Raw genomic sequence first — 20579 nt, 5'->3', positions numbered from 1 at the left:
GCCCTTGTTACCGTGCCATCTGGGGCAGTGTTGTTAGGGATGAAGGTGCAACACCGTCCACCTAGCATGACACAAACCCCTCCTTTTTCTGCTAACATCATATCAAGAACACGCCGATTTTCCCAAGCCATTTGGCTGGTGGCATCTAGCTGCTCAGCCAATCCTTTTACAGCATCTCGAGTATAGTTTATAAACCTCTGCTGATTATAATAAACGTAATTGATCCAATCTACATTTTTGTTAATGGTCACCCACCAAAACAGGGTAGATTCAAATCCTGCAGAAATTTGATTTCTTCCTTTGAACTCATCTGGCACTCCCCTTGGTACTCCTATGGAGTCAATATATATTTGATCATCAAAAGGGGTTACTGATCGTTTCTGCCGGGGTTGGCCAGTCTTCTCTGCTGGATGGTATGCAATTGAAAAGGGGACTGCCAACTGAACTAACCCACAAGCTCCGGACCAATTGGAGGGCAATACCTCATACAACTCTAGGCCACCACAATACCACCAGAGATCAGCTCGTGGGATTGAAAGGGAATTATTCCTAAAGCGGGTAGAATTAACACATCTTACTTTACTCGTCAGGTTCCCTATACGCCCCTCTGTGTCTGCAAGGTTTCGGTGTATGCATCCGGTATGGTTTCTTCTTTGCAGGAAGACTGTGGAAGGTCTGACACGATCCTTTGATTTGAGTGGGGGGTATAATTTATTGAGGGTTTGGCATTCCTCCTCTCCCCATGCATCAGGGTGTTGGAACAAACGGATCACGCAGGTGAGGAGGGAAGGAGTGTCCCATCCCAGTGGAAAGGGCAGTACCTTTGCCACAGATCTCCCTGTGGCACAAACAAAACAGTCAGACTTATTTAAAGACTTGGCTGTATACTTTATCCACTCTAACCACACATTATCAGTTTCCTCTGTTATTGGGATCCCTAACCTGGTTCTCCAGGGACGCCTCTCTTTCTCAGGGATCTGTACCAGAAGTGGTCTGAGGGGTGTTGGTGTGACATTTCGGGGTTTTATCTTAAAGCTGTCAAGCCCAAGTCCTTGAGGTATCACCATCCATGTTAATATTTCTTTAACCAACATTACCAACACCACCCACAATACTTGCTTCATATTACAAGTTTTTTGTAATTCGAACCCGAGCTTTTCCCAGATGTTGTGACTTGTATATTACAGGCGATTGTGGCTCCTGGATGGCTTCTTCGCCTGTGTCCTTGGCAGCTTCCAGAGGGGTGCCAGGGAGCAAAGGACCGTTGCCTGTGTCCTCCTGTTCTTTCCAAGTGACAGAAGGAAGCGAGGGTCGCTTAAATGGCTTTATCCGGCTGCAATGTGTCCATTTACTAGAACCCACAAGCTTTACACACGAGTGGCTGGTTGGTCCCACCAAATAAGGCCCCTCCCACCCTTCCTTTAAAGCTTCTTTATTCCACTTTTTCAGCAACGCCTCGTCTCCCGTCTGGAAGAGATGGATAGGTGCATCTAACGGCAGTCTCTGAAACGGAACGGAATAAGCTCGTAGCTGTGAAAGAACAGACTGTAGAGAAGTCAACTGATCCCTTAGCATCTGATCACCCACCTCCCACTTGACTTCCTCCCTCCTTCCGCAGTGTACCCGAGGCGGGAACCCAAACATCAGTTCAAAGGGGGACAATTTTATGTCCTTTCTTGGCATCCTTCGAAGCTTTGTTAAAGCTATTGGCAGAGCCTCAACCCAAGTGAGCTTCACCCCTCGTTGGAGTTTGGTTAAAGTCTCCTTGAGGCTCCGATTGATTCTTTCAACCTGTCCACTTGCCTGGGGCCTCCAGGGGCAATGTAAATGCCACTCTACTCCCAGAGCTTGTGCCAGCCCCCGTGTAATAACTGAGGTGAAATGTGAGCCCTGATCGGACTCTATAACTTCGGGCAGGGAGAACCGGGGCACCACCTCCTGTAACAATTTAGCAACAACAGTTTTAGCTTGGCAGTTCCTACATGGAAACGCCTCTACCCACCCTGTCATTTGACATACTATTACAAGCAAATACCTGTAACCCCTACATGGTGGCATCTCAGCAAAATCAATCTGCGCCCTCTGGAAAGGATAGTAGGCCCATGGTCGCCCTCCTTTTGGAGGAGGGGGTGCCCTGGGAGGGTTGGTTTTCTGGCAGACTTCACAGGTTGCGGCTAGTCGGTGGGCGCATACAGTTAAGCCAGGGGAGACAAACAGCCTCTTGCAATAGTCGATCATGGCTGATGCTCCAGGGTGTCCAAGAGAATGGGGAACTTGCTCTAGAACAACCCTCTGCAGGGTCTGTGGAAGAAGCAGTCTTCCATCTGTCATCTAGATCCATCCGTCATCGCAGGGACTTATTCCATGTTCTTGTGCCATCCGTAACTCAGCAGGGGAGTATGTGGGGCGCTCTTTTCTTTTGGGTAGAATGAGGAATGTTCCTTGGATTCCCTCTCTGGCTGCTCTTTTTGCGGCCTCATCTGCCTTCTGGTTTCCCTGTCTCCATTTTTCCTCTTTTTCTTTCCCATGGGCTCGGACGTGGACAACAGCTACTTGTGAGGGTAGCTGGAGGGCATCCAGAAGATCCACTATTAGGCCGCCATTAGCCACTGGAGATCCGTTTGCTGTAAGGAATCCCCTCTCTTTCCACAGTTGCCCATGAGCATGCACAACGGCGAAGGCATTTTTGCTATCGGTATAAATATTTACTCGCTTTCCCTTGCTGGCTTGCAGGGCTCTTGTCAGGGCTACCAGTTCAGCGGATTGGGCGGAGAAATGAGGAGGCAGCCTTTCCTCATGCACACTCTCCTCTAGAGTAACGACAGCCGCGCCTGTGTAGCGCCTTCCATCCAGCATATAGCTAGATCCATCTACAAACAGATCTCTGGCTCCCTCTATTGGTTCATCCTCAAGGTCCGGTCGGCCTTTGGTGTCCAGGTCTAATACTTCAAGGCAGTCATGATCTGGGAGTCCTGATCCGTTTGTGCCCAGTAATGTTGGCAGCAGTGTGGCGATATTAAAGCTGGAGCAAGCCTTAAAAGTGAGGTTTTCGTTTGTTAGTAAACCTATTTCATATCGGGAATGCCGGGCTGGGTTGAGAAATTTGCTTCCTCCTCCTGATCCCAAAATTTGTGGCACTCCATGCGGCACCCAAATTTCAATGGGTCCTCCCATTGTCAATTTCTCCGCTTCAGCGCAAACCAGAGCCGTTGCCGCTACTGCCCTCAGGCAACTTGGCCATCCTCGCGCTACGACATCTAGGACCTTGGAGTAATATCCCACTGGTCTCCAAGAGGGCCCTTTTCGCTGGCAAAGCACTCCCGAAGCTATGCCCAGGTAGGCCCTCAATTCGCGGGGGGACTTAGGGACAGGAGTGTCACGGATGACTTCAACTCTTTCTTGCCCTAGGCTCCGAGTCCCTTTAGTTATGTGGTAGCCTAGGAATTTTACAGTTGGTTGGGCCAACTGTACTTTTTCTTTTGACACTTTATACCGCCCCCCCCCCCGCTAGATAGTTGAGGAGGGAAACCGTCCCACTCAGGCATGCATTCTTGGCCTTGGCTGAAATCAGGAGGTCGTCACAGTACTGGAGGAGATGCACCTCTGAGTGCTGCTGGACCCAGGCTTCGAGATCCTTTTGGAGCTGCTGGCCAAAGACGACCGGTGAGAGATTGAGCCCCTGAGGGATGACTGTCCATGCTAATTGAACTTTTGACCCCCCCTCTGGGCTTTCCCATTCAAAGGTGAACAAAGGCCTTGAATCAGGGTGGAGGGGGATGCTGAAAAAGGCGTCTTTTAGGTCTATGACAGTGAACCAGGCGTGCTCTTCCGGAATTCCTACAAGGAGGGTGTGTGGGTTGGGGACCACAGGATGGGGGGCCTCGATCTGCTGATTAATGAGCCGAAGGTCTTGCACTAAGTGGTAGCCCTTGCCCCCCCCTCCCCTTTTTGGCACAGCGATGATGGGCGTGTTATAGGGAGACATTATCTCAATGAGCCGGCCTTCTTCTCGGAGCTTTGTTATTACTGGTTGTAGGCCCTCCTTTCCTTGGCGGGAAAGGGGATACTGTTTCACATGAACAGGCCTTGCTCCCTCCTTGAGGGGAATTTTGTATGGTGCTGCCGACTTGGCACAAGAGGCCCCTCCAATCCCGGCCCAAGCTAGAGGGTTGACTCTGTTTTCTATTAAGCTCCAGTCCTCGGTGGCCTCTGGGATGGATTCTTCTGCAACCTTCAAAAGGGCCATTTGGTAGTTACTACTCTGCTGTTTAGGGAGCCGTATCTCCATCCTTCCGTCAGGAGTAAAAGCAATCTCAATTTGGAGTTTAGTCAATAAGTCCCTCCCTAGCAATGCCACCGGACAGGAGGGGGTACAGACAAATGCATGTTCTAGGTGTGTTTTCCCAACCTTGGTGAACAGGGGACAAGAGAGGGGCACTTGAGTTGCCCTTCCCTCGACCCCCATTATGGTGGTGAACCCCCCACCTCCCGTTGGGGGCTCACTGAGGGGGAGGACGGACAGGGCGGCCCCTGTGTCCACAAGGGCTTTGTAGGAGTGGCCCCCAACCTTTATTTTGACCATGGGGTCCCGTCTTGCCTCAGAGACGGCTAAGAGGGGGCCGGGCCCCGGTCTGTCCTAATCTCTTTCCTGTTCATACAGAACTCTCTGCGCTTCTCCCGTATTTTCCCCTCTCTCTTTCTGCTTCAAAGCCTCACAGTCACGCTTCCAGTGCCCCATTTTCTTACAAAAGGCACATTGATCTTTCCCCAGGGGAGATCCTTTCCTTCCCCCTTTCCTCCCCTTCCTAGCTCCCTCCTTGTCAGGTTTAAGAACCGCAGCAAGGAGCTTGGCCTGCCTCTTGTCTTTTTCTTTTCCTTCTTCTTCTTCTCGCCTCTCATAAACCTTTTGAGCTACTTCAACTAAAACTCCTAAGTCAGCTGCCAACCCTCCTTCAACTTTTTGCAACTTCTTTCTGATGTCCTGGCAGCTATTTCCCACGAACTGAGTCGTGAGGATCCTTAAATTATTTGGATCATTCAAGTCAATGTCAGTATATTTAGCGAAGGCTTCCCTCAGCCTTTGGAGGAACACAGCAGGAGGTTCGTTTTTGTCTTGCTTTAGAGTCAGGACTTTTTGCAAATTGGGGGCCCTTCTCGCGGCTTGCTTCATGCCTGCTAAAATGAGTCGAAAATAGTCAGCATGTAAGCGTCTATGTGCCGCTGTGGCCACCCCCCAATTGGGTCGCCCTGTGGGCAGAACCTCCACCGTCTCCTCCTCAGTTGCTTGGGGATTTTCCTCCCTATACTTGGCTCGTGCCCCCGCAAGGATGGTTGGCTTTTGGCTGAGAAAACAGGTGTTCAATAGCATTTGTGTATCGTCCCATGTGGGGTTGTGAGTAAGCCTCACAGTCTCCATCAGAGACAGGAGTGGCCCGGGATCCTCTTCAAAGGAGGGGTTAAATTGTGTCCAATTATACAAATCAGATGTTGTGAATGGGACATAAACAAACATCGTCCCTTGAGGATGTTGGGCGGTAGGGTCAGGGACTTCTCTGATGGGGAAGGTGAACTTCACCGGTGGTTGGGGGTCCTTTCGCAGATTGTAGTTAGGTCCCCCTTTTGCCTCTCTCTGTAGGACCTCCAATCTTTCCTCTAGGGAATATAGACGATCTTGGAGAGTGTCCTGGCGTTCAACTAGAGGGGTGGGGTCCTCCGGTACTATTTCATGAGAGGGGTCCTTCTCGGGGGCATCTAACCGCTGGGCGGGCCCCTCAGGAGAGGGTGGTGGTTGCAACGAGCGCCCTGCGGCGGCTGTCCCGTAGGGAGGAGGAAGCAGTAGGTCCTCCGGTGCCGTGGCCACGACCCTGGGTGGTCCTTCTTTTGGTGGTTTCCTTTTGACCACCATGGGAAGGGCAAGGGACATGCATTTAACAACCCACGGAGCAGGCCTGCCGCCAAGGGGCACACAAGTTGCCCACGAATCAATATAAGGGAACTGGTCCCAACTTCCCCTCTGTGCTACTATTGTTCGCACATCAGATACCAAGGTTGGGTCAAAAGACCCCTCGGGTGGCCATTTGGGTTCTAATATTGGCCATTCCCAGGTGCAAAAAAAGACAAGACGATCCTTTGTCATCTTAGTTCCATAATCCTGCTTAAAATGTGACCAATTGCGCAAACAACACTCCAAGGGCGTATGGGACTTCTTCGCAGACTTAGATTGGGACCCGCCCATGACGGTGGGAATTTCAGTCAGCAATTCTTGCGCTTCGCCCTCCTCTGACCTAGCCCGTCTCCGGGGTAAGGAAATGCAGATCGGGGCTCCTCACTCGCTTCGCCCGTAGGCGTCTCACACAATCACAAACACACCACCGTCCCGCGTTTATCCCCTAATGTAAGCTGTTTCACTTACCCCAAAAGCCTCTTCTGTCCCGCCCGCAGCTGCGTCCAGCTGCTTTATTGATCCATTGCCGGTGCCTAAAAGGAGTGATCATGTCTCCCTCTTCCTCTGGCGTTGGTCCCCAGGCGCTTCTGCCGCCACCGTCGTGAGGAGAAGGCAGTATAAAACAACCGCCTGTGGCCACTTCTCCTCCGCAGCCCCTCGGCTCAGCGCGAAGGGGACACGCCCCGAAGCAGGATCCGAGTCACGGCACCAAATTGTTAGATAAAAAGTCCTTGCTTTCGGTTTAGAAGAAAAGAATGCCAGGCAGGCAGCAGTGGATCCAACACTATTTTATTGAACGTTTTGCAAAACGGGTGCAGAGCAGTCTGGACCCCGAGACACGTGTGCAAAAGCCTTTTATATCATATCGCTTCTATTGTTCTCACCAGTAACCAATGAAACAGTTAGTACATCGGCTCACTAAGTTAATATCCAATAAACAGTCACTATCAGCTTACCAAGCCGTTAGTCATGAGTGCGTCAGTATGATTCCCTTTTTGCTCCGCCTATATTTTCCTGCCACTCGGGCTCTTACGTAACTTGAGACGCCAATGGTTATGGAGTCTCCTTTTTTCTAACAATGTGATTTTTCTGCCCATTCAGACCTCACACTCTGTGCACTGGGAGCATCTGGGATGAAGGGTATGACACCATCATAATAAAATAAACTTACTCCCAAATAAACCACTAGGGATGTATTCCCTAGTATATACACACAGGAACGTATTGTTAGCAATACGTGCCAGGTGCTTATCCGCTTATTATTTTTATTTATTGTCAGTATTTTTTAGACTGTCCCTCTTCTACATTCCCAGGGCGGTTTACAAAAAGAATAAAACCATTAAAAAGGTAAATACAAAACACAAACAGCCAGAATAAGATAAAAGCAACAAAAAAAAAAACAAATAAAAGCGTCATAAAACACTTGCACCACATAACCATTAGTTATCTTTCAAACCCAGGAAGGATTGTGGATTGTTTGTAGCAGAGAGTTCACGAGCCCGCTCCGTTCCCAACTGACACAGCAGTGTTTCAGAAGTGGTCCTTTCATCATGGAATCCACTACTCCACTGCCTGTGGAAAGTTGGAAACAGAAGCATCGAGCAAGGGCTTCACCTTGTCCTGTTAAGATCAGCCAAGTTTCTTCCCATAAACACCCTATGACTTCTCCTAGAATAGTCAGTTCAGAACTTCCTCATTAAAATGATGCAGCTTCCACAAAGTGGAATTCACAGGCCACAGAGTCATGTGCCTCAATCCAGAGATGGGATGTGAGCACACTCATGCTTGTTTGGTCTCCATGTGTTCAATAATGGAGGGGGCTGAAGGATTGCCATTTATGGAACACTGTTCCTTCCTATTGGGACTCAACAGGATCCATCATTAAAGGTCTTTCAGCGGGCATTGAAAACAGATTTCTTTGCCACCGCTGCCTTCTTTATTTTAAGGATTTGACTTGGGCTGTTGTTCTTGTGGTGCTGCTGTATTTTGAGTACTCTGGTTACTGGGCTGAGTCCCTCTTTAATGTGATAATGCTACTGTCAGTTGCCATTAACTAATTTTATTGTGACTGTGTGTTTAGTTTTAATCATGTTTTTTTATATTGTTATAAATCGTTTAATTGATATATTATTGTAAGATGCCTTGTAAGGATTTGGAACAAGACTGGGAACATGTAAGATCCCCCCCCCCCAAATGCTGGGTCATCCATTTATTAAATGAAATGAAACAAAATAAATCTTTTCTCCATGCAGAGTTTCTGTCTGGAGTTTTCCGAAGTTCTCCTTATGGTCCAACATCTGTTGTGTGCATGTGCGTTTGTAGGGGGGTTATATGACCCTCCCTTCACATATTTAAAGAAAATGTGGATAGGGAGAGATGTTTCTCCTTTTCTCATAATACTAGAACCCAGGGTCATCCCATGAAGCTGATTGGTGGGAGATTCAGGACAGATAAAAGGCAGAACTTCTTCACACAGCACATAGTTGAACTATGGAACTCATTTCCACAAGACATAGTGATGGCCACCAATTTGGATGGCTTTAAATGGGGGTTAGATAAGTTCCTGGAGGAGAAGGCTATCAATGGCTACAAGTCTTGATGGCTCTATGCTACCTCCAGTATTAGAGGCAGTATGCCTCTGTATACCAGTTGCTGGGGAACATGGGCGGGAATGTGCTGTTGCACCCATGTCCTGGTTGTGGGGTTCCCATGGGCAGCTGGTTGGCCACTGTGTGAACAGAATGCTGGACTAGATGGCCCTTGGTCTGATCCAATGTGGCTCTTCTTACATTCTTAATACAGGAGTGGGGCCATGCAGGTTAGCCCCACCACACCATCAGTACATGTAGTGGCCATGCCCTTGCTGCCCCTGGGTTCAGCTATCATGAGAAGCAATGTTATGCCTGTGCATCATGTAGAATTTCCCCACTAGAGCCCTTTCCCACACTGGTGTGGATGATGTGTGTGTGTGTGTTGGTGCATAACATTGTCAGAGGCTGCGGCAGCTGGGGATGTACAGATGTGATTAAATCTGTCCCCTCTGTGTTTGACAGAGTGTCAGACAACTTTCATTCTGGCATCTGCTCATCGACGGAATCGGATGTTTTTTATGAGGATGTCATTCTCACTCGTGCAAATGCACATTAGCGAAAAGTTTTAAGTTTGGTCAGCAGGTCTAGGAAATCCACGATTCATAAAAAGCTGGTCTGCTCTAGAATCCACAGGTCAGATTCATAGAAACCCAAACTCAGTTGAATCTGTTGCGGATTTAGGGATGGACGAAAGTCCCTTACCTGTTCTCGAAGCTTGCTTCGCGGTGGGGGGGAGGCGCTTCGGTTCTCCCCCCGAAGTTCAGGCAAGGGGGCGGAGGCGCCCCGCCTCGCCCGGCCAAAATTCAGGCCGGGGGGGAGGCGCCCCATCCCTCGCCGGCGAAATTCAGGCCGGGTAGAAGCGCCCCATCTACCCGGCCGCGAAAAAAAAGTAAAAAACACACACACACACCCGTAATAGGCTACGTAACGATTTACGTAGCCTATCACGGCTAGATTTCCAAAGTCAGCCGTGATAGGCTATGTAAATTGTCACGTAGCCTATCACGGGTGACTTTGGGAAAGAAAAAAAAAAGCGTGTACGCAAATGGCAGCTCCCATGGGGACCGCCATTTGTGTTCCTTATTTTGATACGTCTAGTCTACGTAAAGATTTACGTAAACTACGGCGAAAATAAGGGCAACGCAAATAGCATTCCCTTATTTTCGCCGTATCTTTATGTAGACTAGACGTGCCAAAATAAGGAACGCAAATGGCGGTGCACATGGGCCGCCGCCATTTGCGTACGCGCTTTTTTTTTTCTTCAAAGTCACCCGTGATAGGCTACGTGACGATTTACGTAGCCTATCATGGCTGACTTTGGAAATCTAGCTGTGATAGGCTACGTAAATCGTTATGTAGCCTACCACGGGTGTGTGTGTGTGTTTTTTACTTTACTTTTTTTTTTTGCAACGGTGGCAGCCGGTCGGGAGACCGGCCGCCGCCCCCGCCCCCGCTGAACCGCCGCCGAACCGCCGCCGGGACCCGCCGCCGAGAGGGACATTCGGCCACGGTAAGTCCCATCCCGGGGGGGGCGGGGGGCCGGCAGAGAATTTCCCCACCAATTTCGGGGGGGCGAATGCGTTGGCATTCGGCCTCCCGAAGATTCGTGGAGAAATTCTCCGCCATCCCTATGCGGATTTCTCTGACATCCCCAGTGGCAGCCTGTGTGACCCCACAACCCTGCTCACACACTCTTTCAAAGCATGTGCTTGGTGTGTGTACGTGAGTTTCTAAACTCCTCTGTGTGTTGGATGGAGAAGGACCTGAACAACTAGGTGCTTTTCCAAATTCTCTTTTCCCCTCCCTCAATGCACAGCCATTACTCAAGTTTTGGCCCAAATGTGGATGTCTTTCCACATGCAGCCATTCTAGGAAAAGGTAACCCTGAGATAGTTTTCTGGGAGGCATCAGTCAAACCCAAGATGACAGTGTGTCTCTAAGGAGGACACAGTAAAGAGGAAGGATGGTTCGGGTGGAAAAGGTTAGAAGCTTTGTCTTTGCCAAGCTCTCTTTGAGATGACATTGGTACATCCAGGAGGAAATGTCAACAAAGCACTTAGAAATATGGGACTAGACAGGAAATGAAAGGTCGAGGGAGGAAAAGTAGATCTGGGAGTCATCACCATAAAGGCCGGGTTGATTCAGATTTATAACTCACCTTATTTCCAAGAGCTTGGGGAAGGGAACAACAACTTTATTAAAACATGCACCCAGAGCATGCATACAAGATTTCAAAATATTTTCTAAATCATTAAATACTAGTCAGTGATGCGTGTGTTCTACAAAATAAATATAATGGGTTGGATCCAGGGCCTTCCATGGACAGAAGGGCCCAATTTTGAGGGACCCATCTCCCACCATCACCACAGCTCACCCCATACAGGAGGGTCCCTTGACATTGTGTGTAGCATTTTGAGAGGGCTAGAGGGACTGCTATGGGAAAGATGGGGGTGGGGAAGCCTGCTTCCATCATCAGCCCAGTTGCACACACCTAAATCTGGATCCAATCCATATTCCTGCTTCTACTAGCTTCTATATATCCTGTATTTGAACCTTAGGCAAGCATGTGTGAGGACACCAGTCTCCCTCAGCAGAACATGCCATCCCATGGGTGTGAAGGCCTTTATTATGATGTAAATTCTATGTCCCAATTTTTTCTGGTAGATGTAAAAATGGCCCACTGTCAAATATTTCTAGTAATCAAGGCATTTTAGGGTTTCTGTGTACTAGAGGCAAGTTTTCTGAGTGATGGGAAAGTACCACAAACAATTATGCAGTTGAGTTTCTCACATTTGGGGAAATCGCAGGGGTCAGTACACTTCATGTCCCTCACTTTGAAGAAGTAATGTACAAACATTCCCTTTTCTGGTTTTTGTTTTTTTTAATTGTTGTCTTGAGCTATGTATGTACCAAATATAATCTTTCTCATGAGTATAGAAAATCCTGAATCATTTTGGGTTGGTTTCAACATCTTCATTTTTAGGAAAAGTTGTACAGATGTCCTGTTTCCATAGGTTTCTAGTAATCAGAGTGTCCTGGACTATATTTCAGAGCTGCAGTTCATGAAGAAGTCCTCCAAAATTTTGATACAGCCGTGAGTGAGTGAATTGATGAGTGAAACTTGGGTGTATTTGTTTGTTTGTTTGTTTATTTCATGTCTGTCTGTCTGTCATCTAAAAGGGCTGACACCCAATTACATAAAACTTAGTTGATGAATCTATGAGTATTTAGTGCAATCCTGCTCACATCTACTTAGGCGTAAGTCCAACTGAGTTCAATGGGACTTATTCCCACATAAATGTGTGAAGGATTCTTTTCCCATGAAGGATTCCTGCATGTTCCATTTTTATAAAAAGTAAACCCTCCAACCCCCCGCTTTATAGCCAAACAGGTTGTCAGAAGCGCCCTGGTGGCCTGTTTCAGTAGACACAGACGAAAGGATTCTTTTCAAGGCTTTAATCCTTTTACAACTTAATGACTCTTTCAGATGCTAATCACCAGCGACTAAGCAAGGAACAGCAGAGTAGCCTATGCTCCGAGTAGGCAGTTGATCCCTGTTTGAAGGAGAATCGCTTGAAGACCCTGAACTTATGGGCTAGGGAGAGATCCTCCCTCTTTCCCTTGGGTCCATGGGAGGTGTCCGTTGCTTGCACGCCAAACGGGCACTACGCCTCCTTTCTGCACCCTCCATCGCTCGTCGCTCCCTGCGTCGAGCGTCTAGCAAGCCCCCCTCCCACACTTTCTCACTGCTAGGATCACTATCTATCTCAGGAATGCCAGCAGGAGGAATCTCTGCCAGGTGCTGTGCCTGTGAGGGATGAGCTGGCTCCTCTCCCACTGATTGCTGATCCTCCTCAAAATCAGAATTGCTCTGGGGTTCTATCGGCTCAGTTTCCACCCTGACACAGGTAAGTACACAACAGATTTGGCCATCAGGTTGAATTGCTCACTTAGCTTACTGTAAAAATAAGAAAGAGTCTTCTGGCACCTTAAAGATTAACACATTTAGGGCACAATCCTATGGCTGCTAGCCAGCAGCTAGATGGCCATAGGACAGGTCGTTTCCCAGGAACCTACCTCGGAGCCTGTGCTCCGAGGTCCGTTCCTGGAGAACTGACCTCCACCTCATAGGCAGCGTGGATTGGCCCCGGCTCCACACTTGGAAGAGCAGCAAGGAACAGGGGAACTGGGGCATTCTCAGGGGTGTAGCAGGGGCCAGAGTTCGGAAGTGCCAGTACAACACATCTTATGTGTCGTCCAGCCGCCCCTTCCTGCACTCTGACGTCCCGCAGCTAAACAGCTGAAATCAGCTGTCTAGCTGTGAAAGCAGGGTGGCAGGAGCAGGGAGGAGATCCACTCCTAACCACTCCTCCTGCCCTGCACTGGATAGGCGGTCAGCCCTGGGCTTGGAGGCGACCATCGATCCGCATAGGATTGCTCCCTCCTTCTGTCATAAGCTTCCATGGATACTGTCCATTTTATCAGATGTAAGCTTACTCTGTGGCTTTGGGCAAGTTGTTGTCTCTGAAGGTAACATTCTATGATTAAATTAGAAGAGACCTGTAACATTGGTGTGTGTGTGTGTGTGTGTGTGTGTGTGTAAAAAGCTATAGAGATTATCATAAGAAGAGAAAGGGCAGCATTTGCTCATCGAACTCCACACATAGAAAATAACCAGATGAAATGACTGGTGAATGAATAAATAAACCTCAAAGATGAATGAATGAATGAATGAATAAACCTCAAAGCCAGGAAGTGTTAGTGACATTTACTGAAAATATTTAGAAAAATAAAGCTGTACGACATCTATAATATAAAGTTGAACTGTTCAAGTCATAATGCTATGTTTTAGAAGATGGTGTGCTGTCTGTGAACACTCACTTGTTGGCAGCTTCCCCCTTACCAGAGAACATTCTGTGACCTCACAACAGCCCAGCCAATCACTTCGGGGAAGGAAGAGGTTCATAGGCAAGCAGGCAGGCAGATGACAGGTGCCCGTTTGGCTTATTATATATAAGGTGGTCAGTTGGGCCCAGAATCATCTTCTCTCATTCCTCCTTCCCAGCTAATACAGGCATGGAAACCAGGCGGAGAAAGCCAGAGTTGCTGTAATGGAATTCTCCATCCATACCCAGCATATCCTAAGGCTTCTTCTGTCCTGTCTGTTGGGAGTGGGGAGTTGATGGGTACTTTGAGGACATGGAACCCAGAGATTGCTTGTTATTCTAACCCCGCTCACCCCCAGCTCCCATTCCCTGATGGGAAGTATTCAATTCATTTAAGTCTTGCATGGTGATCAGAGTGACCTTTTGCCCATCACGGAACACCCCTCCAGTCTATTGGATTGTGTGATTGGTGATGAACAAGGGCTTTATTTTCGTTGGATCTCTGAATATTCCACGGATTCCTCCCCTGGATTTGGAACTCCGTTGCTTTTCAGCTTGAACTCCAGGGCTGCATAATGGAGCGGATCCAGCTCAGTTGTGCTCGGACTGGGAACTTTGGGGATGGGCCCGCGTTTTGGATTCCTCTCTCCAGCTGCTTTGGGCGGGCCCATGTGGGGTGTTCTTGGACCCTGAAAGAAAGAAAGAAAAGCTGCTGTGAAAAAGACTATCATTCTTCCTTTAGCACTGCCGTCGCCCCATTTCCTAATGGTCATGCTGACATGTGCTATGTGGGGTATAGTGGATGGGGAGCAAAGTTCCTGGTCTTTTTTTCAGAGCAGGCACATCAGCTGGACTGCCAGGGTAATGACGCTTACTCTAGCAATGACTTGCCTTACTCTGGCAAGTCAATGATGTGATAATGAGGCTTGACTATTGTTTGTGACAGATTAGCAAAAGTCAGAGAATGAGGACAATAATCAAGCAGAGGCTGAATACTTTGTTCCTTTTCTTTGATGGAGTTCCTACTTTACCCTAGCTTAGCAGTTTCGCCCTTGCCTACTTGCAAGATGGTTGGTATTTCTAATTAAAAGCTGAAAGTTGCATTTCAGCTGGCTGAAGGTCTTTTGTTAAAGCTCATTGTGTTTTACAAACTGAATCTCTGTAGTCTGAAGATAGCACCAATGAGTACAATGGAGTTTACTCCTGGATAACTATGCATAGGATTGAAGCCATGCCCTGCAAACTAAATTGTGAGTGGTTGGTTGGGGAAATCTGTGTTATGATGGAGGTTTTAAACAGTTTTGATACTCCTTTAAGCATATATAATAGAAAAGTAAGATATCTAGAAGTAAGCTGCAAGGGCTGTCATGATGAATTCCTGCACTTTGAAATGTACCACTCCACCACTGCATGTGCTAATGCTGCAGACAAAATGTGCAAAATCCATCCTGCATGATTTTTGGATAATTAAGGTCACCTTTGCAAAATCTGGGCTGCTAATCTTAACTCAAAGCTTTTGCAAAGGCTTTTTTTTTTACCAAGTCAATCAAGATAAGCTTTGCAAGTGGACAGACAGCTGCTGAGCAATTACAATTGAGAAAGGGTCTTGACATTTACTGCTTGGCATTGCTTGGCTTTAAAACATGCCAAAATGTTTGCTTTCAAAGTTCATTTAGATATGAGTTAATAATAAATGCAAATACAAAAATGACCACCATTTTTAGCTGTTTGCACTCACAACCCAGGGGGCTCAAAGAGCTAAGAGCAGCACAAGGGTACAGATTTTCCCAGTCTTTCAGTACAGATTAATAAACAGGATAGCGGTCTTGGCAGCAGTGTGATGCACTGGGAGTATGCTTCATGCAACTCAATGGGATTTACGTTCAAGTAGACATGCCTTAGGATTGCACACTTTAAGATCAACTAGCAATTTGGAGAACAGAACCAGAGGGCAGTATCCAACGGTTTCATTCCACAAATTCAAATAGCACTAAGGGTGCCCTGCCAAATCTTTCCACTGAGGAAGCGTTTGCCCATTATGTTTGTGCAACCGGTTGTGCAAGCAGTTGTGCAAGTGGCCAGCCAATGGGTTGTGCAAGCAGACTGCACAACCGCTCGCAGAACCATTTGCACAACCGCGCGTGTGCACACATAACTTTAGGTGAATTCTCCTCTTGTGCGTAGTTCAGAACCCAGCTTCCACTAGCACAATGTAATTTGCGCCAGTGCAATGTCACAGCTGGATACTGCCTGCTAGCTGGTACTTAATCCAGATTTAAGTAATCTGGAATAAAGAATTTGTTCCTCTCTGTGTCTGTGTAAGCATCCAAGCAACTATTCACTTTCACTCTATGGGCCACGAAGATGGATGCAGGATAGCAAAACTGTACATGAAGCCTACCACAGGTAAAATGTTGCTGTAGATCAGGCTGTTGTTGTTGGCTGTCTGATGTCCTCTGTTTGTGAGATCCACAGGCTCTAGGCTGCTTGCTTTCGGCTGTGCTTTCCTCCGCTTATAAAACCTAAGAGTAAATTGACCAGAACTGGAAGATTCTCATGCTTCCTTTCAGTGAGTTTTCCTAGGACACGAACACCTACATTGGTGTGCCCCCCCCTCTTTAGGGCAGGGGTGGGCAACTTGTGGCCCTCCAGATGTTTTGGCCTACAACTCTCACCAGCCCTAGCCAGCATAGCCAATGGTGAGAGATGATGGAAGTTGTAGGCCAAAACATCTGGAGGGCCACAAGTTGCCCACCCCTGCTTTAGAGCCCTCTATAAAGCCCATCTCTTGTGCTAAAGCCAGCCTTCCTCAACCTGGTGCCCTGCAGATGTGTTGGACTGCAACCCCCATCATTCCCAGCCAGCATGGCCAATGGCCATGCTGGCTGGGAATGATGGGAGTTGCAGTCCAACACATCTGCAGGGCACCAGGTTGGGGAAAGTGGTGCTCTCTGCCTTCATCCACTTCTACCTTTTGTTCACATTCATCCCTTGATAGCTTGACATCTCCCATTCTTCCTCTCTCTCTCTCTGTGCTTTTACAAACCTTGCTTTCTCCCACCCCCATCCCAATACTCTACTGAAGTTTTGATTTTCTGTACCTTACTCTATATAAAGCATGACAGACTCTGATATTGTAACCTAAGGGGGGGGGGGGAACAGCAGTTTCATCCTTCCTAAATGTGACGAAGAAAGATGGATGGTTTGGCTGAGACTCTGGAGTCAAGCAGAATTTATACCCCACGCTAAACACATTTACTTGTGAGGGAAGGCCAAAGGAAATGTTCTTCAAATCATGCATAGCTCTGCTATGCACAACTGACTTATTTTCTTCAGGGTAAGTGTGTGCAGCCAGATTCAGATTGGGACTGTAGCATTCCAGGAGGGGGGATTTGAGCTTTCCCCCCTCCCATTTACATCCCCAAATTCCACACACTTCTGGGAGGTGGGGGTGGGTGGGTTTTTTGTTTGTTTTTGTAAAGAAAAAAAAACTTTTTTTTGTAAAAAAAAAAAAAACAGTGGAGATTTTTAAAAAACACACACAACCAGTGGGGATGGAATTTCAGGAGGAAAACAGGAAGGGGGAAGCTTAAATCCCCCCTCCCAGAATGCCATGGCCCTGATCCAAATTGGGGGCGAGTGTGCTTTCACTGAACTAAATAAGCCACTCGGACTCTAGTTTGGCCCAGGGTCTCAATGAAATCAACTAGACCTTTTCCCCTGCAATGCATGCAATCGGTACAACCTCACAAATGCCCATCACCTATTGCAACTATGACTCAGTATGCATAACTGAAACAAACACATATTCTTCCCCTGTCTGCCCCTGCCTCCATTCCCCTTCCCTCCCTCTGCTGTTCCCTCCCATGTCTGTTTCTAGATTGTAAGCTTATCACGGCAGGGATCTGTTCTCTTATACACATCAATGCTTATGCTTGTGATTATTATGTACATTAGGTCAATTTTGCAACATTATTATGTACATTAGGTCAATTTTGCAACGTTATTATGTACATTAGGTCAATTTTGCAACATTATTATGTACATTAGGTCAATTTTGCAATGGAATGAGTAGCAGAGCACATGACCCAGCACTTGTAACCATCCGCTCCAATCAACTGGAGCTGAAACACGAAGTTCTGCCAAATTCAACATTTGGTGACACTGCAGAATTTGATGTTTTGCACGTTGAAACACTGTACCTGGAGGAGCAGGGGGTAGAGTCCGCTCAGAACCTGTCAGGTCAGGGGGTGGGGCCAGGGCAGAACCTGGAAAATCTTTGTTGGGCTGGCTCTGTTCTGAACTGGTACTGATTTTACAGTTTCATGCTGGTTACCTCCCAGAACATGATTGTATTGATAAGGCCAGTAAAATAATGGACAGTGGTTGATAACCCTTAGTGGACCAGGCAGGGAGTGGGGGAGATCCAGGCAAGGGCACACGTGGAAATCAGAAGGAGAGAAACTCACTTGATCAGGCACAAGCCTAGCATGAAGAGACTCACTGCCAGCAAAGCCCCACACAGCCCAGAAACGAACAAAGGCACACCATTTCCTGCAATGATAAAATCAAGAGCTCAGGGGAAAACTGGGAGCGGAACACAGGAACCTGGCTGTGATCTGCCCCACCATATATACAAAATGTTCCTCCGTTCCCTAAAGCAGGTGTGCCAATGCGCACCAGCTCTTTGGGAAACAGGCTACCGACATTTGCAACAGCAGCACCTCTCTTTCTCTGCCATGTGGCTGTTGCCATTGAGCTGGCAGGTTGCACAGGAAAGTGTTCTCAACTATCCAGCGTTTATTTCACCCGCTGTCAGGTTTCCTGAATGTTGAAGGATTATCCTTCTTCCTCCCAACACTTTTGCCCAGTGTACAGATGGGCCACGGATGTCGCCGTGGGCAAGTGAAAATGACAGACTGGGACATTTCAAGAGTTGGGCTGCTAAAAGACATCACATCCCCTTGCTGGGCTGGCACCAGCAGGTGGCATCACTGGGCACCTTCCAAGGCCCACACCCTATCGGGGGGGCACTCTTGTCTCCTGAAGCCCCCTACCCCAGCTCCTCCTCATCAACCTTGTAGTCACTGCCTCTTCCTGCAGGCAAGCAGGCAGTGTGAGGGACAGCAGCTTTGGCTTGGTTGGCCATCTCCCTCTGGCTGGCGATGTGGATTGGGACCAAAGGGAGGGGGCAAACAAGCATCAAGGAGGGGCAGGGTACTGTCACATTCCTTCCTCCTTCCCCTTCGCAATCAACACCCTCCAGGAAACAAGGCTTTGGGCTTAGCTTCTTTACAAATGCAGATTCTAGGAAACTCTCACTGCAATGAAACTAATCCACACATCTACGACTATCAGTAGAGAGGAGCCAAAGTGGAAGCTAGAGAAGTTGCCAGCAGTCTGGGTAAGAACTTCTCAGCCAGAGTTGCTTGGCAGGGATGCCCCTCCCTTAGGGTGGCTCCCTCCTACGTTGGCTTTCATGAGTGGCCAACCTGGCAGAGCCTATGAGCCCTGCCTCTAACTTTCCCCAACGGACCCTAGCATCCCTCAAGTCCCGTCCCTCACTCTCCTCCTCCTCTGAAACCTGGGTCAGGATTGATTCTGAGCACAGGGAGATAGCAGCTCAGTGTCAAGGGCTCCTTGGAGGCCTCTCTCAGTCTAATCCAGTAGCCAAGTCCAGACACAGACAAAGGGATTCTTTTCAAAGCTTTATTCCTCTTTTACAACTTAACAACTCTACCATTAGCAACTAGATATGAGCAGCAGAGTACCTATGCCCTAAGTTGGAACAGTTGCTCCCCATTTGAAAGGGAATTACTGGCAGACCCCTGAACTTAAGGACTAGGGAGAGTCCCTCCCCTTTTCCCTTGGGTCCTCTGGGCGCAGCCGTTGCTTGCACGCCAACCGGGCACTACGCCTCCTTTCTGCACCCTCCATTTGGCGCCGCTCTCTGTGTCGGTGTCGTGTGTCCATCAAGTCTGCTTCCCGCGCTCTGTCACTCCCAGGACTGCTATCTAAGCTAGGAATGCTGGTGGGAGGAATCTCCATCAGCTGTTGGCCCTGGGAAAGAGGAGCGCGCTCCTCTCCCAGGAGCGACTGCTCTTCCTCAGAATCAGAACTACTCTGGGATTCTATAGGCTCAGTGTCCACCCTGACACTCAGATTCAGAAGAGGAACAGCCAGAACAAGGAGACACATTTTCCCAAGCCAGTTCAGATATGGGTAGGCGTGCTTCTCAGGTTACTAACTACCAGATGGCCAGGCCTGAAGCCCCCCCCCCTTGCCCCCCTCTGTGAGAAGCTGGGAGGAAGATGAGGAGGAGGAGAGTGGGGGCTGTGACCTAAGAGATGCTAGACTATGGCACAGAACTGAGAGGGAAACGTCAGGGGCGAAGCTCAGACGGTCGACCCAGTTAGCCATGTGTGAGAGGCGACGTAGGGAAGCATCACTGGAAGGGCGGGACATCCCTCCCTAAGTTAGTCTAGCTAGCAAGCCTCACTTCAAACTGTGTTCCCATTTGAATCCCCTGGAGGCATTCCTTTGTAGCCTGAGTCTTTGAGGGTTTGCATGTGTAACGAATGTGTTGATAATGAATTAAAGCCCTGAGACTGAAGCTTCTCTATTTGTGTGTGTGAGTGCATAAGGAAAGAGGGGGCCCAAGGGAAATGTGGCAGGTTCTCATGGTGGAGGATACGGGGGGGGGGCGCACTCAGGCCGAGCCATCTTTGCATCAAGGTCTTGGAAGACAGCTTTGCTGTATCTGAGCTTACTAGGGAGGGACCCTCCCCCTGTTCTGGCTGTTCCCATTCTGAATCCGAGCTGCTAGACATCTCCACATGCTCAGATTAACTCCTGACAGGTACACTCAGAGAGGGTGTCTAACAAGGGCCAAAACCTGGAGCTGCCACTGACTCCTTGTATGACAGAGGTAGGCAACCTTTTTTTCTCTCAAGGGCCACATCTCCTCATGGGTAATCTGCTGGGGCCACATGTTGGCAGTGGAGGCTGGTGGCTCTGATGACAGTGGGGCGGTCAGTCCACGCTGGATTTCAGTGAGGAACAGTCAGAACTCTACAGGAGCTCTCCGAGATACTGAACCTTTCAGGGGTGTGTGTTCAGCACCTTGGATGGGTCCTTCAAAGTTCTGGCTGGAACCCA

General features: G+C 48.4%; 1 protein-coding gene across 4 annotated transcripts in view; it reads right to left on the bottom strand.

The window, feature by feature from the left end:
- Window positions 1-13282: 13282 nt before the first annotated feature.
- The window catches only part of LOC146337806 (sialic acid-binding Ig-like lectin 10), a 32923-nt gene continuing 25626 nt past the window's right edge, over window positions 13283-20579 (bottom strand). For all 4 annotated transcript variants that reach the window (XM_084815282.1, XM_084815283.1, XM_084815284.1 and 1 more), the window contains 3 exons: window positions 17891-17975; window positions 15823-15943; window positions 13283-14110 (listed from right to left, as the gene is read on the bottom strand). In XM_084815282.1, the coding sequence (XP_084671408.1) occupies window positions 13907-14110; window positions 15823-15943; window positions 17891-17975 (410 nt within the window). In that variant the 3' untranslated portion in view covers window positions 13283-13906. The remainder of the gene's footprint in view (window positions 14111-15822; window positions 15944-17890; window positions 17976-20579) is intronic.

This window comes from Heloderma suspectum, chromosome 10 (assembly GCF_057233095.1).
Source record: "Heloderma suspectum isolate Gila_16-S chromosome 10, 16-S_ref, whole genome shotgun sequence".
Taxonomy (NCBI): domain Eukaryota; kingdom Metazoa; phylum Chordata; class Lepidosauria; order Squamata; family Helodermatidae; genus Heloderma; species Heloderma suspectum.
Note: the sequence above shows the minus strand (reverse complement) of the source record. Positions and strands in the feature narration are given on the sequence as shown.